A 21,256-nucleotide genomic window follows, 5' to 3' on the forward strand; every position below is an offset into this window, starting at 1 on the left:
TTTTGTCTCAAAAATTGCACATTTATGGGAAATATATGTAGGAAAAGGAGACCTTGTTCTACAAGGGTTGAGTCTTTTCTGTACAATTTCATTTCCCTTTCCGCAAAAAAAAAAAACTCAAATAAGAATAAAGAGTTTAACTACATTTTCCCTTCAATTATATTCTTTTCATTTTTATTAAAGCACTTAACTGTCATTTATGAAAAATAATAACATCTTTAAATAATCGTGTTCTATTTCGCCCTTAAAATTTTGAACAATGCTTCCAAATTTTTTCTTCAAAGGCGCTCCTTTCAATTCTCATTAAAATGCCTTCTTAAATTGAATTTGGAGTTTAAGATAAGAACTAAACAAAATTGTCAATTTCTGCTGCACCGGAGTCATAATATCCCTAGAGATGTATTCTTATATCATAAAGGGTTATAAAAAATATTTATATTCATGTTTATCGCTTCGCTTATTTGGCAGCTATGAGTTATAGCAATCTAATTTCAACCGATTACGAAATGAAAAAATAATTTAATTTTGAATTTTGCTCAGATGTGTTACTTACAAACCTGCCAAGGAGTACCAGTTCAAGGTTGATATCTCCTTCCTTTGAACTGACACTGACTAGTCTTCCCATCGTCATCTTTTCTTTGCACTCTATGCACTATACTATGTCACATCAATATTTACTGTCTGTTGTAAAACAAAATGGAAACAATCTTACGATGAGGGTGTTCATTTTTACACTTCCCATTAAAGTAGTTCGGTTCAAGCACTCGTTTTTTTATATTTTTTTTGTATTTTGAGTAATTAGAGTTTTTTAAAAAATATATTCCTTTAATCCTTTGCTTAAATCAATAATCTCAAAAAGTGTACAACGTGCCTTCCAAAGTAAACAGGACTTTAAAAAAAAACAGAACAAATGGTTTTTTCCGCAAAATCAATTTATTTTATTCAAAATAGTCTCCTTTTGCTTCAATACAGCTTTTTACACGGTCCAAAAGCATGTCGAACGAGTGTTTTAGCTCGTTGGCCGGTATGGCCGCCAGTATGCCGGTGCAAGCCTTTTGAATGTCCTCTACGTCTGCATAACGCTTTCCTTTCATGGGCAAATGCATTTTTCCGAAAATATTTCAGGTGAATACGAGGAGTGATTAATGGTTAAAATGTGATTTTTGGTCAAATAATCGGTCACAAGCGTCGATCGATGAGACGGTGCATTATCGTGCAACAAACGCCAACTTTCATCTTCGCGATATTCGGGCCGAATACGTCGAATACGGCAAACGCTTCAAAACTCCAAGGTAGAATACCGCATTAACGTTTTGGCCGGGTGGAACAAATTCTTTGTGGACAATACCCTTGGAGTCACAAAAACAAATCAGCATTATCTTCACGTTTGACTTCTCCATGCGCGATTTTTTGGGTTTCGGCTCGTCCAGTGCCTTCCATTCAGGACTCTGGCGTTTCGTTTCGGGATCATATTGGAAACACCACGTTTCGTCACCAGTCACAATATTGTAAAGGAAGTTTTTGTCCTCTTTAATCATGAATGTGAATGTTAGATTCCGAGCAATTTTTGGTCGTCAGTCAATTTGTGCGGAACAAACCGTGCACACACCTTTCGTAGGCCCAAATGTTCGGTCAAAATGTGATAAATCGATGTTTTGGAGATGTCCAATTCCATTTCCTTGAATTTCAATGATGATTTCGGCTGATTTTTGATGAATTCACGCACAGTTTCGATGGAATTTCCGGTGAACACGGATTTTGATTGGCCCACTTGTTGATCGTCATTTATGTCCTCACGACCACTTTGAAAACGTTGAAACCACTCGTGCACTCTGCTACGGGATAGGCAATCATCGCCATAAACTTGTTTCATCAATTGAAATGTTTCAGTAAAAGTTTTACCAATTTTAAAACAAAATTTAATGTTGGCTCTTTGTTCGAAGCTCATTTTCGCACCGATAACACAAACATACTGACACTTAATAAACAATAACTTCACTTCGAATAGATGAAATGTCACGAAATTCTCACTGGAGTAGATTCTAACGCACCTGACATATAGATGGCGCCACCAGGAGGCGCTAGATTCAAAAAGTCCTGCTTACTTTCTAAAGCACCTTGTATATAAAGGGTGATCCATTTTTTTTTGTATAGCCTTAACTGAAATAAATCTAACTAGTCCTCATTTTCTATACTTAGGCATTCTGTGCTTTATTTTTAGCCCATTACCTATAGCGAGCACATTGTCAAACGAAAAATTGCACAACCAATAGACAAAAGGTGTTTTGAAACATAAATAGTACACAGATATTTGCCGCAATAATCTCGCCTTTATCCACAAATTATCGACTTCCGTTTGCTGCCTTAATTTGACATTATTTCATTATTATTACCAATTGACAGCAAAAAGACACGCGTTGACATTTTTATCTTGTCAACAACCTAAACAAAGACAGTACAGAATGAAGGGGAAAACAAGAAAAAACATAAAACAAAAATAGAATAGAAAAGTAGAAAAACGCAAAAACTGAAGTCACTGGTGCTGGTAAAGCCTACCCTCAGGCGCCGACAGTAAAAATTGCAAGATAAGAAAATAAGCAAGCAAAGTCTATAAACGGCAGTGGAAAACCGAAAAAGGAAAATGGATTATGCGTTAACAGCTAAGAAAAGACAAAACTGAAAAAACAGACAATAAAAGGTGAACCCAAGAATAACAAACTCTTGACAACAAAAATAAACAAGAAACACAAATAAATGGCAACAGCAGCGAGGCTTAGATCAATATAAGTGGATTCGAAGCAAAAAACAAGGCAAATAAACAAAGCAAAGAAAGCAACCGAACACAAAACGGATACGCAATAATCACAATTTTCCAACTAAGGCTATATAAGCGAGAAAAGGGTATGAAAAGCCTTCGAGCAGCCGCTGCCTCCAACGCCTACACGCACTCGCCGGCGCAGAGATTGTGCAAAACAGAAAATCGAAATCCTTAGTTTGAGGCCACTCATACACACGAGCAACACACACACACATACAGAAACACAAACACATACACATACACAGGCACATACACACATATACAGCTATAAGCTACCTCCAGGACCCACACAAAAATAGAAACACATGCGTGAGTTGCCAGTCTACTACTTCTTGTGTGCATGCATGTTGTTGTTTTTGTTGCTGTGGCATACTAGTGGCCTTTTCGCCACTCCACTGGCCCGATATTTGGTGATAAATACGACGTTTGACACTTCATTATTGCGCCCACAGCGAAATCGAATCAATTCGAGCACGACGCAGCCACGGCATTGGCGCACACTTCACTTTGAGCGTACGCACAGCCACACACCCACATGCTGTTTCGCATTTTTTCTGCTCGCCTTCCAATTTTTTTTCCTTTCCTGGCCGCTCTAAGGCAATGTCAAATGCCGCTGTATCGCTGCGTGTTGACTCAACACAACAGTCAAGATGGTCAGCGCGCCCGACCCGGGGAATACAGCGCACAAGATCAAACAGGCAAATGTCGTCCGCTCGCCTGCTTGGCCGTCGTATGTCGCTTGTCGAACGCCAGCGACTTGTGCCAAAACAGCGTGTAATTGAGGAATTGCGAAGGAAAGCACGAAACGACACTTTGCCCTGTTGACACATTTGCTTAAATGTATTAACATGTTCCCGGCTGCTGTTGTTGTTGCTGTGTTATTGTGTTTATTGTTCCTGTCGCTGTCGTTGTCACTGCTTTCGCAGCGGCATTTGGCTTGTCTATTGCAAGGCGAAGAAAATTGGAAAAATCAGCAAAAAAAATAGAGAAAACAAACTATGTCAAGGGAAATTGGAACTTGTTGGATAGCAAAAGCAACAAAAAAATGGTAAGAAATCGTGAACGATATTGAAGGCAAAAGTGGGGAGTGTGTTGCGCTGGCCAAGTGTCATTGAAATTAATTGATTGTGCACACACACACGCAAACACACATACATTGTACGATTGATACCTAAGGCGACAATCTTTATTATTTCCTTAAGGATATTTACGGTGAGTCAAGGTCATTTCGCTTGGAATAGTGAACGCAAATTGAAAACAATTAATTCTTTGGATTAAACATTATTTTAGAAAAAACGGTCTACTAAGGAATGTCTTTGTTCGAGTAAGGACTTAAAGAGTTAAAGTTTAAATGAAAAACATAAGCTGTTTAAGGACTTTCAAGACTTCATAAGTCTAAGATAGATGGCATATTTTATATTAGCCAATTCTTAATAGACTAATATTTGTACCCATAACTCTTGTTTCAGACAACCAGACCACTGTAGTTTCTTTCAAGCATTAAGCTATTTCCAAAGTAAATTTGTCTGGGTCCCTGGATTTAGCAGAATTTAAAGGTGCAATAACTGCACCTTGTCCGATTGACACTCAGTTGGTGATACTAAAAATTTAAAGGACGCAACTTGTTCAAGTTGCAGGGAGAAAGATGAAATGAAAACATCTAGGCACTGTCTCCTTCACTATCCAGCTGTTGCCAGATTAAAGTCAAAGCAACTTTGTTGCCATAATTTCTGCAAAGGCAGCGAATTGGCTGGAGTACATACAAGGTGCGTTCCAAAGTAAACAGGACTTAAAAAAAAGAACAAATGGTTTTTTCGGCAAAATCAATTTATTTTATTCAAAATAGTCTTCTTCTGCTTCAATACAGCTTTTTGCACGGTCCAAAAGCATGTCGAACGAGTGTTTTAGCTCGTTGGCCGATATTTTGACCTGGTCTGCCAGTAAATGCATTATTTCGGTGCAAGCCTATTTGAATACAAGGACCTTAATGAAAATGTTTTTTGTCCTTTTTGACCTCTATAATGATGTCTTTGTTCGCATTTTCGCAAAATTTAATTTTGGCGATTACACAAACATTCCGACACTTAAAACGCAATAACTTCACTTCCAATCAATGAAATGTCATGAAATTCTCACTCAGGGGGCGCTAGATTCAAAAAGTCCTGCTATCTTTAAGCACCTTGTATTAGACAATTCAATACATTTGTAGCAGGCTCTGGGCCCTTTGTAGATATATAAGGTCTTTTCGATTCGTACTAAGAAAATCTAGGCATCACAGCGAACAGGCGTCTCTAGCAGTTCAGGTGGGATTATTCGTGGTCTCACGATCATCAGCCTATTTACCTAACCTAACCTAACTTTAGCTGAATTTTAATGTCTACAAATAAATCATGATCTTTCTTATAAGCTTTTCATTAAACTTTCAGCTTAATGGACTACCAAAGATTTGCGTGGCTGTCACGAGGAAATGTAGACAACTCAAAATTTGTTCCAATCTTCTTATAAACGGTTTTCAGAGCTCCTTTTGAAGCGATAATACCATAGAGATCATAAAATATATGCTTAAATATAATTGGATCAGCTAAATAGAGCTTTATATTTCGGCTATTTCACCAATTTACTTTTTTTTATGATTACTATCTACTCGCGTACTTACTCAAAATTAGTTCATTTGTACATAAATACATAAATACTTGAAAGCACACTCCATGTTTTAGATTGTTAATTTTTTACTGTTTCATTATCTTCGCAGCCTTGATCCACTTTCAACTTGCTGTCTCAAATGAAATCGCACATTTGTTGTTGTAGCTTTATTGATTATGCTTGCACTCCGCTAACAGCATGCTCTTGGGTTTCATTTAGACATCGAACGAATTTATTGCAAATTAATCACTTTGAAATCGAAAACAATTTTCCAAAGGATATTTAACTATTTCCCGCCTTAGAACACCTCTCAATCAACAAATACAAGTCTAATCGCAATTTCCTCATTTATTTATGTCAAATAAATCGAGTACAATTAATTTAAGGAAAATTGCCCAAGAAAGTGGGCACAAAAACAAACAAAGTTAGACATGCTGCCATATATATTATATGTGTGTGTGTGTCTGTAGTAGCTTGCAGTTAGCTAACCAGTTTAGTATACGAAATGCCATAGAAAACGGCAAGTCATTGACAAATTAAATTCAATTCGAAAATGATATTGAAAATTGTCGGACAAATGTTGATTGCGTCTTACATATGCACACACACACACACACACAAATACTTGCATAACTACGGTTTACAACTGCCTGCACATACACGATTTTGTAGCATGACTTTAGGCGTGTGTTTGCATACAGAAGGCTCACTGACCTACAGTTCGCACTAGTTGCTTGCGCCATGCATTTACATAAACACACACATACAACTGTCTATATGTCTGCATGTGCTTGTTGTTGTATGTTGTTCTTGCGGCCTTGTTGTGGCGATAAATTGCATACAAAACTTTAGATTTATTACATTTCCATCAAATATGTAAACTAATTGATGAAGAAGAAATTAAAAGGCCTCTGAGCCATCGTCTTTGCTGCAGGCTTACACACACCCACTCATATACATTGGTATTTAATGCAAATGCTGCTCGCTCTACAGACGGCCAACGCGGGGCAGACACTGCAGATTGTGCCGTCGACAAATTGCTGTCTATAAGTTGAAGTCAAAATGACGATAATGAAAACAAGATGGACAGCTATAAGCTTAACAAGTTTAACTCAATTCAATTAATTTACTTAGGATAAAATGTAAAGCTGCCAAGGCTCGGCTCTATGGCAGAAGGAATGTAAACGAACGAACGGACTGACAAACATTTAAACTGAGATTTGTTTGAAGGTAACTGTTGGTATATGTAACAGCGAGAAACACTGTCGATTGAAGATTCGTATATATGTATGTATATGCATAAGTAAATATATACATATATATATATATATATATATAAATATGAGTTTGTGTTGAAGGATTTTTGGCTGAAATAATTTGCTAGTCCAATTTGTTTAATTTTTTGGCAGTTAAGCAAATAAAGATTCTCTTCTCAAAGTAATCATAGCGCTCTGTTAAGAAAATGTACATATTTCTCAAATCTCTACATATATGTAGCACACATTAGGCTGCCCGTCATTTTCTAAATTGTTGTTCGCTTTTGGGTGCTCTTTTTTAAGGCAATCGTGCAATGCCTGAAGAAATTGTTCAACTCGGTTCGTTATGCTATATAGCTGCTACACAAACTAACCTCAAAGTTTTTGTAAGAAGTCCTTTGTATTTGTGCAACCAAAGTTAACGTTTTTGCTTTAATCGTGCTTCTTTTCCCATATTTAAACAATTTTATGATATATGTATGCATTAAGCAAGTAAACTCAGAACTTTCAAAAAATATATTCAAGTACAAAATTTTCCACTCTACAGAAAAAGTCTGGCCAATATTTTCAACAAAACTATACTTAAGAAGTAATTTGCATTCAAATTTATACATCAAGTGCAATGTTTTCACGCAGTACACCATGTCGTATGAGCAACTCAATGTTTATTAACCATTGTATTATATTAACTTGGGACTCAACTCAGCATTAATAAACTATTGCATCAACTTGGGAAATAATGGACACCCTAGTATGCAAACACATACATTTATTATTTTTTTATAAGTGAAAAACGCTACTTCCCCTATCTTCAAAGCCAACAATTTTTTTAGAGAATAAATTCCAGTTCTTATTTATTTAAACATATTTATTGAGACATACGAACATATCTGTTTGTTAAATTGTGCATTTTTATTTATGTACATATGTATATGTAAGTTTTTGTATATATGTATAATTCGATATTTGCATTTTTGCTTTTACCAGCAACTAATGAAGTGCCTTTAATTGAGTAGCACATCTCAAAAGCAATTGGATTTTGGCCACAATGCAATTTTCATTTACAGCGGTTTAAAAATTCCATTTTGAGAATTCTTGTGAAAAGCAGTTTTCAGCGTAAAAATGCACAACAAAAATGAATGACACTTAATATTTGCTTTGAAAGTATCTACTTGAGTGCTGAGTAATGTTATTAATCTATAATTTAGCTTTAATCGCCTGATGGTACAGTAAAACACCTCCAAAGAAACAGCAGAGTTGGAAAAAATTTATTGGAATCATAATAATATGAAACTTACTTGTATATATAATGTTTCAACATATTTTTATATTTTCAGATTCATTGGTAGTTGCTTTTACCCATTTCTGAAATTTTAAAAGATTTCTGAATCGAGCATATGTTCTATTACATAACACAGACAATATTTCTTAAAAAATCAACCCTTTTATAACCAATACTATTTGTTTTTGTTTTTTGCTGTAAAAAAATATATATATATGAAAACAACGCTAAAACCTTGCTTACATTTGGGCGCATTGAGTAAAAGCAGCCAAACAAGGAAGCTTTCCTTAAAAATTAATTAATGATTTTTTTCTATAAAAAATAATTGTTTTTGTAGATTTGAATTATCATCATTGGAATAAAACTAAAGAATTGTCATCAAAATGTGGACAATTTATAAATTGGTGATAAGCATTATTATATAATTGTTTCATTACTAAATACAGATGCAATTAAATATTATGACCACTTATGATTGGTGTATGCACAATGTGTTATTGAAGGTGAAAATAGAGCATGGAAATATATTTCTGATTTTTTTTTAACTCAGCGCATCTGCAGCAAAAGGCTTAATAATACTTTGATTTAATGTTTTTCTGGTTAGAAAATAATAATCGTTAATTTTAATTTTTTTTAGTTTTATGATAAAATGAACTGTAAGTAAACACTTTGCATAGATCGACAACAAACGCATTAGTTTTAGATTTTATGAATCAGAAAAAACCAAAATAATATCAATAATGCCACTTATGTTTGTGTATGATGTCTGCAGCCTCTTCTCAATGTTTCTTAAATTTTTTCTTATATTTATATATATTCTTTGTATTGCGTATGAAAGTTTTCTACTAAACAGTTTCTTCTAAAAAAATAGCACATATTTCCAAGTAACTTCCCTCAAATTAATAACATAATTTTACATTAATGAGCAAATATCTGCAGACAGCATAAGCCAATCTAAGTGAGCTGGTCATTACGGCAAATGAATGGCTTCTTTAGGCGGAGCGTGAACTAATTGTTTATTCGACATATGTAAATGCCGCACACACACCTTAGAGACGCATACAAGTACTAGCACACTTTCATATTTCCACACATACATATTGTTATACTATATAGTATATAGTATGTACATTACACATGCACATCGGCTCGGCAGCAATTGTAATAGATGAACTTAAAGAGATTAGCTTCTAATAGAATTTATGACATTCTCCGGAATCTCGATAAAAGTGAATTGGCTTATCGGAAACGTTTACAATTTCCATGGAATTTATAATTTTACTAATAGGATTCATTTGCAACACATACGCATGTGTCGGTGCGCGTGTGTGCATGCGTATAATTTATAATATTTTAATAGGATTTAATAAGTCAAATTTGTCGGATAGTTGCAAGGAAGGATGGCATCTATTTGCTATTTGCATATCAAATGCATATATTTTGCGCAAGCCATCGAAGGACGCAGCTTAAATAAATTTGTAATAATTCCTAACCTAACAATCTTATGCAGCTTAGTGCTAGTCATAATTAAATAAGAGCATAATATTAATTTATTTATAATAAGCTTAGCAGGAGTTTTTTTAAGCGAAGTAGAAGTTATGTAACTTATTTGCTTTATCTGGTAAATCTTAGAAACTCGAAGCTTGACTTTCTAAAGTAGATCAACTCGCATGTATGTATATACTTTAAACTTAAGCTTCTGAAGCAAAGTGTTAACACACCAGAATTTCACCATTTCGAATGCTGGCCTAGTCGTGGCGACTATTGGCTGCAGTATAATTTACATACAGTAACTTTGGGCATGCCGAAAAAAAGTATATTTTCCAGAATTTTTTTCTGAGAAAACTTTTAAATTTATTAATCAAAAAATTTGTATACATATTATGGTGTTTCTTAAATATATTTTAGGACCTGGTATAAGCAAAAATATTTATTTGGAAAGGAACTACAGCTGATCTCCGGTAGCTAAGGCATTTGGCGGTCACCACTATATCTCTGAACTGGATCCTCTGAATTTAAAAACCAAACAGTTTTCGTTATTGTAATGTTAAGTGTACTAATTAATCAAAGGAAAAAACAAAATAGGATTTTTTGACAAAATGGTGGTTTCTCAAAAAAAAATTGGTTTTTGACCAAAATTTCGGCATTAAATTGGTTATTAAAAAATATTTATCGGTAAGAAAAAATATATTTATGAAGCTCGTGTTAAATTTTGATACTAATAGGCTTAGCCGTCTTCTAGTAATGTTGATCACCGATTTTGAGAACATCATTTTGAGAAAAATGCGTTTAAAATTTGGAATGCCTTTACATACACTTTGAAATGCATTTTTAAATTTGCGTGTAACTTCGAAAAAATTCAACGGGAAAATATAAAATTTTCTGTGTATATTTTTAAATATATGAACATTAAAATGAAAATTCTAACTGTATTTAACCGCTTATACATTAAAATTTATATTTCTTTGTACATTTCTCTAAAATTAGTTTTTTTTTATACTAAAATAAACACACTTCCTATTCAAAATTGTTTCTTATTTAATTATAATATAATTTCAATTTTCGGTGCCTTTGTGATATATTTTACTAAATTCTTGCTTACTCACAATTTAAAAATTTAATATTGTGCTACTTCCATGTGAAAATCACTATCGACGCACAATTCCATGGATGCTTGTATACATCATTACATATATATTTATACAAATATCAATCAGTTCACCGGCTCATAACTACACACGCTCAACATAACAAACTATTGAACGGTGTGGCATAATCACAGATGCTAACACTAGCAACAAGTGATTTAATCATGCAGCAGGGTTTACTGCTTATTCGACAGCCTGTTACGTTGCAAACAAGTGTCACTCATACGTCGTGGCGCACCGGAGTTTCAATAGACTTGCCAGTTGGGGCGGCTGAAGTGAATACCACTACACATATATAACGGCTACTAATACATATGCAATTGAGTGCGCATACACACTTGTGTTTAAATGCCTGCAAGTGTATGTGTGTGTAGGTGTGTGCCTGCTGCCATAAGCCATTTATGTTATTTTTCTCGAAATCCATACACGAATTAATTACGTACGAGCATTATTATTTGTGAAATGTGCCACCGAGCCTCATAAATAATCTGACTGTAGCTTGTAGATTTGCGCATAATCTATAAAATATGCACTCGATGTTGCCAACGAGACGGCAGCAGCAGACAGGAAGCGTGTGTGAGTGTTTGCCTCTGTGTTTCTGTGGTTGTAAGAGTATTATGTGAGTGCTAGAGGGTTGTGTGTGTGTATGTTTGGTTTGAAGATGAATTGTTCCACTGCAACGGTGACGTAAATCACAAAATTAATATATTCATGGTTGCAATATCTGATGGACCATAATTAGATGACATAGCAACAATGATTGTGTTGCATAACGGCAGCGAGTGAATTGCTTTGAGGTGATAACGCTTGGCAATGGCTGCTTTGCTGCTTTTTGTTGTTGCCTACACATTTTATGTTAATATATGCGCAAACTCATTGCGTGCATGTATGTGTTTACGTGTGTGTGTGTGTGTATGTGTGTATGTGTTTGCGCATGCATTTGTGTGGTGACAATGGCGTTGATAAACATGTTGCTCCTGGCATTAACAACGATTCGACTTGTCATGTTAGGTGTGAAGTGCTTGGTCATACATTTGTATGTATGTATATGTGTGTGTATGTGCATATCACCTTGTATTCTCTAGTTAAGCTTGGTATAATTGTACTTGTCATGTGTATATATATGCGGCAGAGTTATTTATTTGGTCGCAGTGCTAATTCCTTTGAGACGATACATACATTTTTGCTCGTTAGTATCCATACATATATATTTGGCTCTGATGATTATATAAGCATTCAAATGTATATAAAGTTGAAATTCACAGCGTTCTTTAATGATTCAGTCGCTTTTTCAGCTGTAACTTAAATACTAAGTCAGTTGCGCGTCACCTTGGCGTATATGAATGTGTGTGTGTTAGTGCTGCTCATTTGCCAAATCATAGACTAAAATAGTTCATAAATATTTATGAAGTTCCCATTAGACACATTTCAGTATTTTGTTAACTTTTTATATATTTTCTAACCACGTAAGCATACATAGATAAGCGCAGATGTCAGCTGTTTTCGGTTTGATAAATGACATTGTGGATTTAATGAAGATATTGCATAATTCTAATTTTATTTTCTTTTTAAATTAATAGCAAGTTTCATGTTTTCTGAAGTCGTTAAGAAAGAGTTTATAAATAAATTTACTTTACCCGCAAATTGTTTGCATAAATGTGGTGTATACGACTTTGAGATAATTTCGGAAAATATAAACAAAATTTGAATAATAAGAAACGTTAACCACGGTTCATCTAAGCTATAAAGTGCTTACCAGGTGCAGTTTTAATGACATAAAAGTGTATAAAAGCACCTTTATCTGAAATTTGATCAATCAGTTTTATGGCAGCTGGCTAAATGAGATAAGCCGCCCCCCCTAATGCCACTACACATACACCACATACACAGACCCCACATTCCACAGGACCCACACATCAACACCACCCACACGCGAGAGGACATCCACACACGCAAACACATACCACACTGGTCAAAAGGGTCAACTTCAAAGTTTGATCAGTTTCGTTTACAAAATAAATACAAGTATCTAAATATAACAAATTAACTTCAATTGAATATAACCGAAGCCGGGCGTTTTATTTAAAAAAAAAGGTAAAAGAAAGTGGTAAGTGTCTTACGGGTGAAGTGCGCATCTACTCAACAGCAGCTATATACTATAGTGAGCCGATTTGAACAATTTTTTGCAGATTACTCCATTTTCTAAGCCAACTATCCATCCCAAATTTCTTGAAGATATCTCGTGAAATGTAAAATTTTTCCACACAAGCACTTGATTCCGATCGTTCAGTTTGTATGGCAGCTATATGTTATAGTTATTTGATATTGTTGATTCCGACAAATTAGCAGTTTCTTGGGAAGAAAAGAGCGTGCGCAAAATTTCAGATCGATTTCTCAGTATTTACAGACAGACAGACGGATATGGAATGACTAAGCTCATCAGGCTGAACATTTTGTATACAAGGTGCTTTCGAAAGTAAAAAGGACTGAAAAAAAACAGAATAAATGTTTTTTTCGCCAAAATCAATTTATTTTATTCAAAATAGTCTCTTTCTGCATCAATACAGCTTTTTGCACGGTCCAAAAGCATGTCGAACGAGTGTTTTAGCTTGTTGCCCGGTAGGCCGCCAGTATGCCGGTGCAAGCCTTTTGAATGTCCTCTACGTCTGCATAATGCTTTCCTTTCATGGGCAAATGCATTTTTCCGAAAAGGAAGAAGTCGCACGGTGCCATATCAGGTGAATATGGGGAGTGGTTAATGGTTAAAATGTGATTTTTGGTCAAATAATCGTCCTTCGAATTTTAGATTCTGAGCAATTTTTGGTCTTCAGTCAATTTGTCAGTTTTTGCGGAACAAATCGTAAATAATACAAAACTCAACTTCTCATTTTTTGATGATACGTTGTTTTCCATTTTAAGTTATTAAATATGGCTTCTAGAAATATGTTTTTGCCGACATTTCCTTAGATCTATAACTTATTTAAGCAAATTTGGTTTTAATAACAGTTTATCTGCAGCATAAGCGCATTCAATATACATATAATATCTTCGTTACAACATTAAATTGTTTTGCTTTCCATTTGCAGTGTTGGCGTCAAGTAATTTGATGAACAAGCATGAGCCGATGTTCATTTCACGTTCGGAGACATTCAAATTTGTTGCTGGGGACACAATAAGATTGCCATGCGAAGTTGCCAATACAGGTAAGTTGTATCAGTATGTTGTAGAATTTCAAGAAAGAAACTTATAAGAATTATTTCTATTATTATTATAAATGAAAAGGATAATGCAATTAAAACTTAACAATACAAAAAGTATCAGCATTAGTGACTAAGATCATCAGCTTACTTATGACAATTATTTTTATTTATTTGCTTACTAATATGAGAGTACGATGCACTTCTCCTCTTTTTCAGTAAAAAATTAGCACTCGTTATATAAACTTAAAATACAAATATCTTCTTAATGAGGACTATGTTCTTTCGTATCACTATGTATGTATAAAGCGACAGGAATTCACAAACAAAGTTTTTTTTTTTGTTTTTGCAATTGATTATTTTTTGTTTCCTTGGAGGATTCGAAATGATTCATTCTTCTATAATCAACAGCATAGAATCTCTGCCTTTACAAGATAGACTCTTTCACTCTCCCTTTTTAAGTATTAATGTAGAACGAATCGTTGGAATTGCTTTCAAAAACTAAAATTACTCGGAGTATTACTTGATGGGCTCTTTTACTAGATTTTCTTTCTCTAGGGCACCATAGACCTAAACTTGCTGATCAGTTTATCCTTTTACTCAATTTAAACCCAGGGGGATATGGTAAATCTATTTTTTTATAAGGTAGAAGTCAGTTTGTTTCAACCAATAATTTTGTTTTTTTTTTTTTTGTTTTTAAGACTTCTTACGCCCTTAGTGTATATTTAATGGCAACTAAACTAATTTTGAATATTCAGAAGTTTTTTAAAAACATTTGCAAGTGCCCTCAACTCTGATTTACTCTACACATCTATCTAAGTCGCCGCGTGACCATCTGCCCATAATTCCTTTCAAAAAAAGGGTGACCTCCATCCTAACTCTTCCATAGTTCTTCGAGTAGCACCGAACTTATGAAGTTCACACTGATTTAGGACAACCTTCATGATATTCATCTAAGAGTGATCTACGACTCCTAAGAGTCCATGTTCGTGATTTCATTCCATTTTTTTGCCGAGATAAATATTTTGAGTTACTCTAAACAACGCAAATAGCGCTCATAAGGCAAAGCATTGAGTGTATATATGTCAGATAAAAGAAAAATAAAATCTAAAGTAGCTACTGCCACCGGTATTATTATCAGTTATATTAAGTTCTTTTCGCTAATGCATGAACGATTTTGAGGAGCCTTCTGCGCATCACAATTTCAAAACCGAGCAGCTTTAAGTTATGATTTGAATGTGTAATGCTTGTTAGAGAATGTTGAATATGTGTATTTAGGAAGTATCAAGTGCTGTTGAACACCTCTGCTTTTATCATTAAAACTCCTCACTTTACAGCATAGTGCACTACTAAATTTCAAACAAAAAGAAAATTAAAGACATTTAATCTCAAACCTGCCCTCACTAACTGTACCTGACAAACGTGAACCTCAAAATCACAAATTACGGCTATGGAGTAAATATTGGGAATAAAGTAAATTAGATACCAGAGAAAAGTGCACACAAACGTATGTAGACGTGTGAGTGTATGTGTACACACACAATCATATAACTCGGTCTGATCCTGAAGTATGGTAACGCTGATTTACTATGAATATGAGCATCATTAGCATAAGCAAGGACGCCTTTACTTTAACAGTCTATTATGTGTGTATGTGTGTATGCTTTATTGTTGCTTGCATTGCACCATAAGCTGAGAACCTGACGTACAGCACATGATTGATGTGAGCGGGCAGCAAAGGCAGTGCATGCATCAAAGGCTTTTCGCTTATTTGTATTGTTACTGGATTTAATATGTACTTAAGTAAGTGCATGCGTGTGTGTGCTGTGTATAAAAATACCGTAAAATTGCTTGTTAAAAGATAATGCGCGTTTCCACTTTATATTAACAATGTGGTGGTAAGCATTTTTATTTCATCTTCGTTAACTGCAAGTGAAAGCCAAATTTACGAAAGTGGAGCGAAAAAGGCAATTTGGCATATTTAACGCCTCTTATTACGAGAGTAGATCACATTTTGGTTGATGAAAGCGTTTTAAATTTTTGCTGGTTTTTTTCTTTTTATTATTGCTGCTTATTTTTGTGTTGAGTACAGGCACGTCGTTTTTGGCGTTAACTTGTTTCCTTTGGCCTGCTTATTAGCCGCACACACAAATATATAAACATAAAACACGTAAATAAAGAGCCACAGGTGAATTAGGAACCCACACTGCGCCATTAAGACGCGTTACCTAGAGACTCTGCCATTTTGTCGCTGACAAGCAGTGACGCTCTTCAGACATTTCGCCTAGGCACACACCGTTCAGACGCGCCATTAAACGGCAGAAAATAATTGAAAGTGTTTTTAAAAGTGCCTTTCGAAAAAAATTAAAGCCCCGAAACTGAGTTATCAAAACCCAACAACAACGACAAAAAATACTCGTAAATACTGAAAATACGTTTTTGTAGCATAAAGTGCTGGGAAATGAGCTTTTACATTCGATGGCCGCTGTTAGTCGCGGATGATGTGCTTGTCTTTGTGATTGACAGTTGGCGGTTCGCTGAATGACGTATGGACGGAAATGACCTATTTAAATTTATGTGCAGCTCTATTTTATTACTTGGTCTATAAAATGGTAACGCAATCACTGGAACTTGAATTATGACCCACATATGTGGGCGTGCAAAATGAGAGGAGACAAAAAGAAGTGGTTGAAAGAGGCTGCTGATCTGCTGATTCGTAGAAATTTAAATTTTAAATTTTAATAGTAACATAAGTGCACGATTTTTCTTTCAAAATGCTCTTATTTTATAAATATTGAAGGAAGATGAATTAGTTAGATATATGCCCGTTAGGCGCTTATCCAACACACTGGTGGTTGCTGGGGGGATATATGGAACAGATAAGAGTGCTACTTGCTCATTTCCACTGAAATCAAAAAATTCTTACATCTTAAATTGGATTTCAGAGCACAAAATATGATAACAAATTGAGTCAGGATCAGAAACTGAACTATTTTTCCATTACAAGGCTAAATTTTTGTCATTTCATATGGATATTTGCTCCCCTTTTTGGTTTAAAATCATTTAGCGGCGAATGAAGAAGAGACAGGAATTCTCAGACACCACCGAGGCATTGGTCAGAAGTCTAAAGCAGAGCCTATTAACCATTTCGGCAATGAAAATCTTGAATCAAGCTTTTTTTTTCTAGTTGTTAGTGTAAACGGAAGTATGTTCTTTGTTTGCATTTTGTTTTCCAGAGAGTAGATAAAAGATTCTACCGTAGCTTAAGCTCAGAAGATCTTGCTGCTGTTTCTGAATACCATCTCAGATTCAACTCAAACTGGAATAAGAAGAAAACATTGCACCGAAAAGTAATACTCTTCACAATTACAAAATACTCCCTAAGGGAATTTGATTTTAATCGGTAAGTGTGTATGCCAACTATATGCTATAGTGATTCGATCAACACTACTTCTTCGCTGTTTGTACAGTTGCCTCAAGAAGTAATTCATGCGAAATTTCATGATAATATCTCTTCAAATAAAAAAGTTTCCCATACTAGACTTGATTTCTTTCGTTCAACTTGTATGGCAGCTATATGCTATAGTGATCGGATTAAAATTATTTCTTTGATTATTGTACCGTTTGTTTTAAAAGTAATCCACGCAAAATTTCATGAACCTACTTCTTCAAATAAAATAGTTTCGTCTACAATGACTTGGTACCGGTCCATCAGTTTGCTTGACAGTTATATACCATGTGGTTCAATATCGGCGTTTCCGACATATGAGTGATTCCTTGAGGAGAAAAGATGATTGCAAAATTTCAGATCAATATCTCAAAATCTGAGGGACAAGCACGCATATATACAGGCGGGCATGACTAAATCTACTTGGCTGAGCTCTTAGCTGAGGTTGAAGTATTTTATTGTCTTTAACTTTCTTTAAGTCTTGAATTTTGTAGACCCAGCCTTAGCAAACGGCATTTAAACGTCACATGTTAATAAATTTTATTTACACTTGTAATATAAAACCATAAATTTCTTTGGTACCTTCTTCCGCATATTTTGATATATTGTTGTTGGTAAAATATAACTCAAAAATTTTGCTATAATTTATTTGTAACCACACATATGCCGCTTAAGCGTGCGTCTTCGAAGTTTATAAGTTAATCACAGAGTGCAAATCCATTAAGGACAACGTCCGCCTACCACTTTCCACGCCTCTGCCACCGCTAGCATTTTGCTAAATCATTTAGCCTCAAGTCATATATCTTTCGTGGAGTTGGCAGCAATATTGGCCTGCTCAAAAAGTAATAAATTCTCGCACTCGGACAAATAGCATGTCCAGTGCTGTGTCCTTACACACACAAACACACGCACACATACATACGGAGGCGCTCAAGAACACAAACAAGCGGGCAAAGAAACATGCAAATAAATTTGTATAAACATGCTGGTGCATATGCGTGAACTTAAGTGTATATGTGTTTGTATGCATGTATGAATGTGCTTGTGTGTGCGTGCGCGTGTTTGTGTGCGTATGAGAAGCAGCATGTGATGTGAGGAAATGCATAAAGTAGATACATTAGAGTTGACTTTTGCAGCTGCTGGGCATTAAACCGAAAACGAAAGCAAACGAAAAGCACAAAAACAACAACAGCAACACCAACAGCACCAGCATTGGCAACAAAACATGATAATTCCACACAAAAATCTTACGGGTCAGTTAAGAACTTGAAAGGAAACCGCAACATGGCTAAGAATACAGGACGTACCCGAGACCGTTTTATGTACATTGTCTAGTCTTCCAGAAAAACTTAACTCATTTCAGTTGACTGCTCTCTGGCATTACTATTACTCCTTGCCTTTCAAGCTTTTGTTTTAGTTGTTTGCATTGCTACGTGTTTGTTCGTATGTATGTTTGTGTGTGTGTGTGTGTGGTGTTTGGGACCAAAGGACAACTTGAGGCCGCTGCAACCCGCTGTGGTCACTGATAGCGCTTGGGCACTTTACTCCGCTCAAAGTCTGCCACACCAGCGCTCCGCCCACTTCTGCCGACAAGTGCTCGCCCAGCACTTCACTACCGGCCCTACAAAAACAATTTAAGCGTCAGTGGTAAAAACAAACCAAGTAATGCTCGGTATTAGGTGTGTCGTCGTAAGTAGCCCGGCCGGTTGTGTGTTGGGTTAATGGTTTAGTTGTGTGCAAGTTGCTGGTCAGCCGGGCTGTTGTTGTTTCAAACTGCTTTAAATAGCGGTCTGTACATGTGTGTGTATGGTGGCTGGTTGTCTGCTCAATTTTTGGTTGCAACGGCTTAGCTTTAAGTACACGAGTACTTATTTGCTCATTGTTATCAAGTGTGGCTGGCTGGCATATGTGCAGGTATCGGCATGAAAATGTAGTTGCATATGTATTAAGAGCCTTAACGGCACACTATTATACTAAATATTTGAACTTTAAAAGTTTTTTGCAAATATTTTTGAAAGAGAATATATTTTTTGTGAGAGAAAACAATATTTTCTAAAAAGTTTTTGAATTAATAAAGGTGATTTAATCTTTATGATCAATAGATATCAATATGAGAAATAGAAGCAGATTTTTTGTTTTCGGTTTAATGCTCCAATGAACCTTTCCTTTGTTAAGTCTGGATCATACCTGAAGCTTTTATAATGTTAATAAGTCCCAAGGCAACTAAAATTTTACTGTAAAAGCTTGTCCTGACTGAGATTGGTTTTGTTTCTCATTAGACTACATACGTGTTTCAGAGCGCATGCGAGTGATTAAGCTATAATTTTTTCCAAAGTGACACTTGACATTTTAATTAAATAATATTAAGGAAAACTTTCAACTTTCTCAGGGTCTATCTAAATATATCTCTGAGGGTTCAACAAATATGTCTCACCTTAAAGAATCTTGAAGTTATAACTATGCTGAAAAAAAAATATTTTTAAACCAAAAGTTTTTTCGTGGTTTTAAGAAATATTACAAAGCTCTACTAATTTTTGGACAAAAGGTCACATCTTTTCCAACAAATGTAAGCAAACTTAGAACATAAAGGAAACTTTCAAATTAAAAAAATGAATATTGGTGAAACACTTTCCATTCTAAAAAGTTGTTCTTTCAGCTACATGTTTTGGTAAATTTTATTTAAAAGATGGGCCTATCTACTTGTGCAAATAGTCGGTTCTGCGACAGGGAGCATGAAACTCCAGAACACCTGCTAATTGACTGCATAGGAGTCTTGAGACGCAGGGTAAAGGCCCTTGGATTCATGTTTCCACGTAAAGAACACATCGCCTCAATAGCACTTAGGGATATATTGGAATTTATCAATATGCTGGGGCTAGATGGGTCGTTGTAACTTAGGTGAGGGCACAATAAATCTAAGTTCGCGGTAAAATCTTAATTTATTATCTTAACTTATATAAATATAAATAAATTTTATAAAATTGTTTGGTGCCAAGTCAGGACTATACGGTGGATGATTCATCAAACCGATGCTTTGAGTATTGCGATGCGTTTGGTTTTCTTGATTTCTGAAAGTAAACTGGCAAATAAATGGTTGTTTATCGCTTAGTAGTTACTGTTCTAATAAATTGTTGGGAATCCAGCGTGAAAAAAATTCTCTGTAATCAAATGTTCATGAAATGTTGAATGTATGATAGTTCCACTAAGGCCTTTACTTCTCTCTGTCTCACAATAGGTCACATGACGATACTGCAATATCAGTTTGCACACAGCATTATTAGTTTTTGGATAACAACTGATTTTGGACGTTTTTTACAAAAATTATTTGTGTTTACTTACATTGTGAAGAAAATCACTCAGAAATTGTGATTAAATTTCCGGGTAAATGATAACTCAAAACTATGTATTTTGCTAAGTTGGCTATGCCAAATATGAGCACTATCTATCAACAGGTTTGTTTACAGCAGCTGCTTAAGTCGGTACACCTCAGTAGTGCGTGGCGATCTTTACAATGATAAAAATATTGAAAAAAGAATTAATCTCAAATTTTGTATTCCTTACCAAATTTCATGTGCCGAATCATTGCGAATATTGGAAAAGGCTAACGGTTATTCAGGTGATTCAGAAAAAGAGTTCGATTTCGACTGAATTTGAAGCCAAAAACGCAATGAATACCAACCACCGTATTCACCAGATTTGGCTCCGTGTGACCTTTTTATTTTCCAAACTGAAATTGTCTCTCTGTGGAACCCGTTTTCAGTCGATCGAAGAGATAAACAAGATTCGCTGAAGGAGCAGAAGGCCATCCAAAAAAGTGCTAATAAAAAATAGTTCGAGGACTAGAAAAATCGTTGCCATAAGTGTATTACAACTGGTGGAGATTACTTTGACGTCGACAACACAAATATTGATAAATAAATAAATATTTCGCTCTTTGTCTTCTTCTCCTGCATTTACTCTGAAG

The 21,256-nt window shown here is 35.2% G+C and overlaps 1 protein-coding gene across 4 annotated transcripts in view; it reads left to right on the forward strand.

The window, feature by feature from the left end:
• Positions 1 to 21,256, forward strand: part of LOC126755964 (uncharacterized) — a 515,745-nt gene that overhangs the window by 397,221 nt on the left and 97,268 nt on the right. For all 4 annotated transcript variants that reach the window (XM_050468716.1, XM_050468724.1, XM_050468708.1 and 1 more), the window contains one exon: positions 13,734 to 13,850. In XM_050468716.1, coding sequence (XP_050324673.1) covers positions 13,734 to 13,850 — 117 coding nt within the window. The remainder of the gene's footprint in view (positions 1 to 13,733; positions 13,851 to 21,256) is intronic.

The sequence above is a fragment of the Bactrocera neohumeralis genome, chromosome 2 (genome assembly GCF_024586455.1).
Source record: "Bactrocera neohumeralis isolate Rockhampton chromosome 2, APGP_CSIRO_Bneo_wtdbg2-racon-allhic-juicebox.fasta_v2, whole genome shotgun sequence".
NCBI lineage: Eukaryota > Metazoa > Arthropoda > Insecta > Diptera > Tephritidae > Bactrocera > Bactrocera neohumeralis.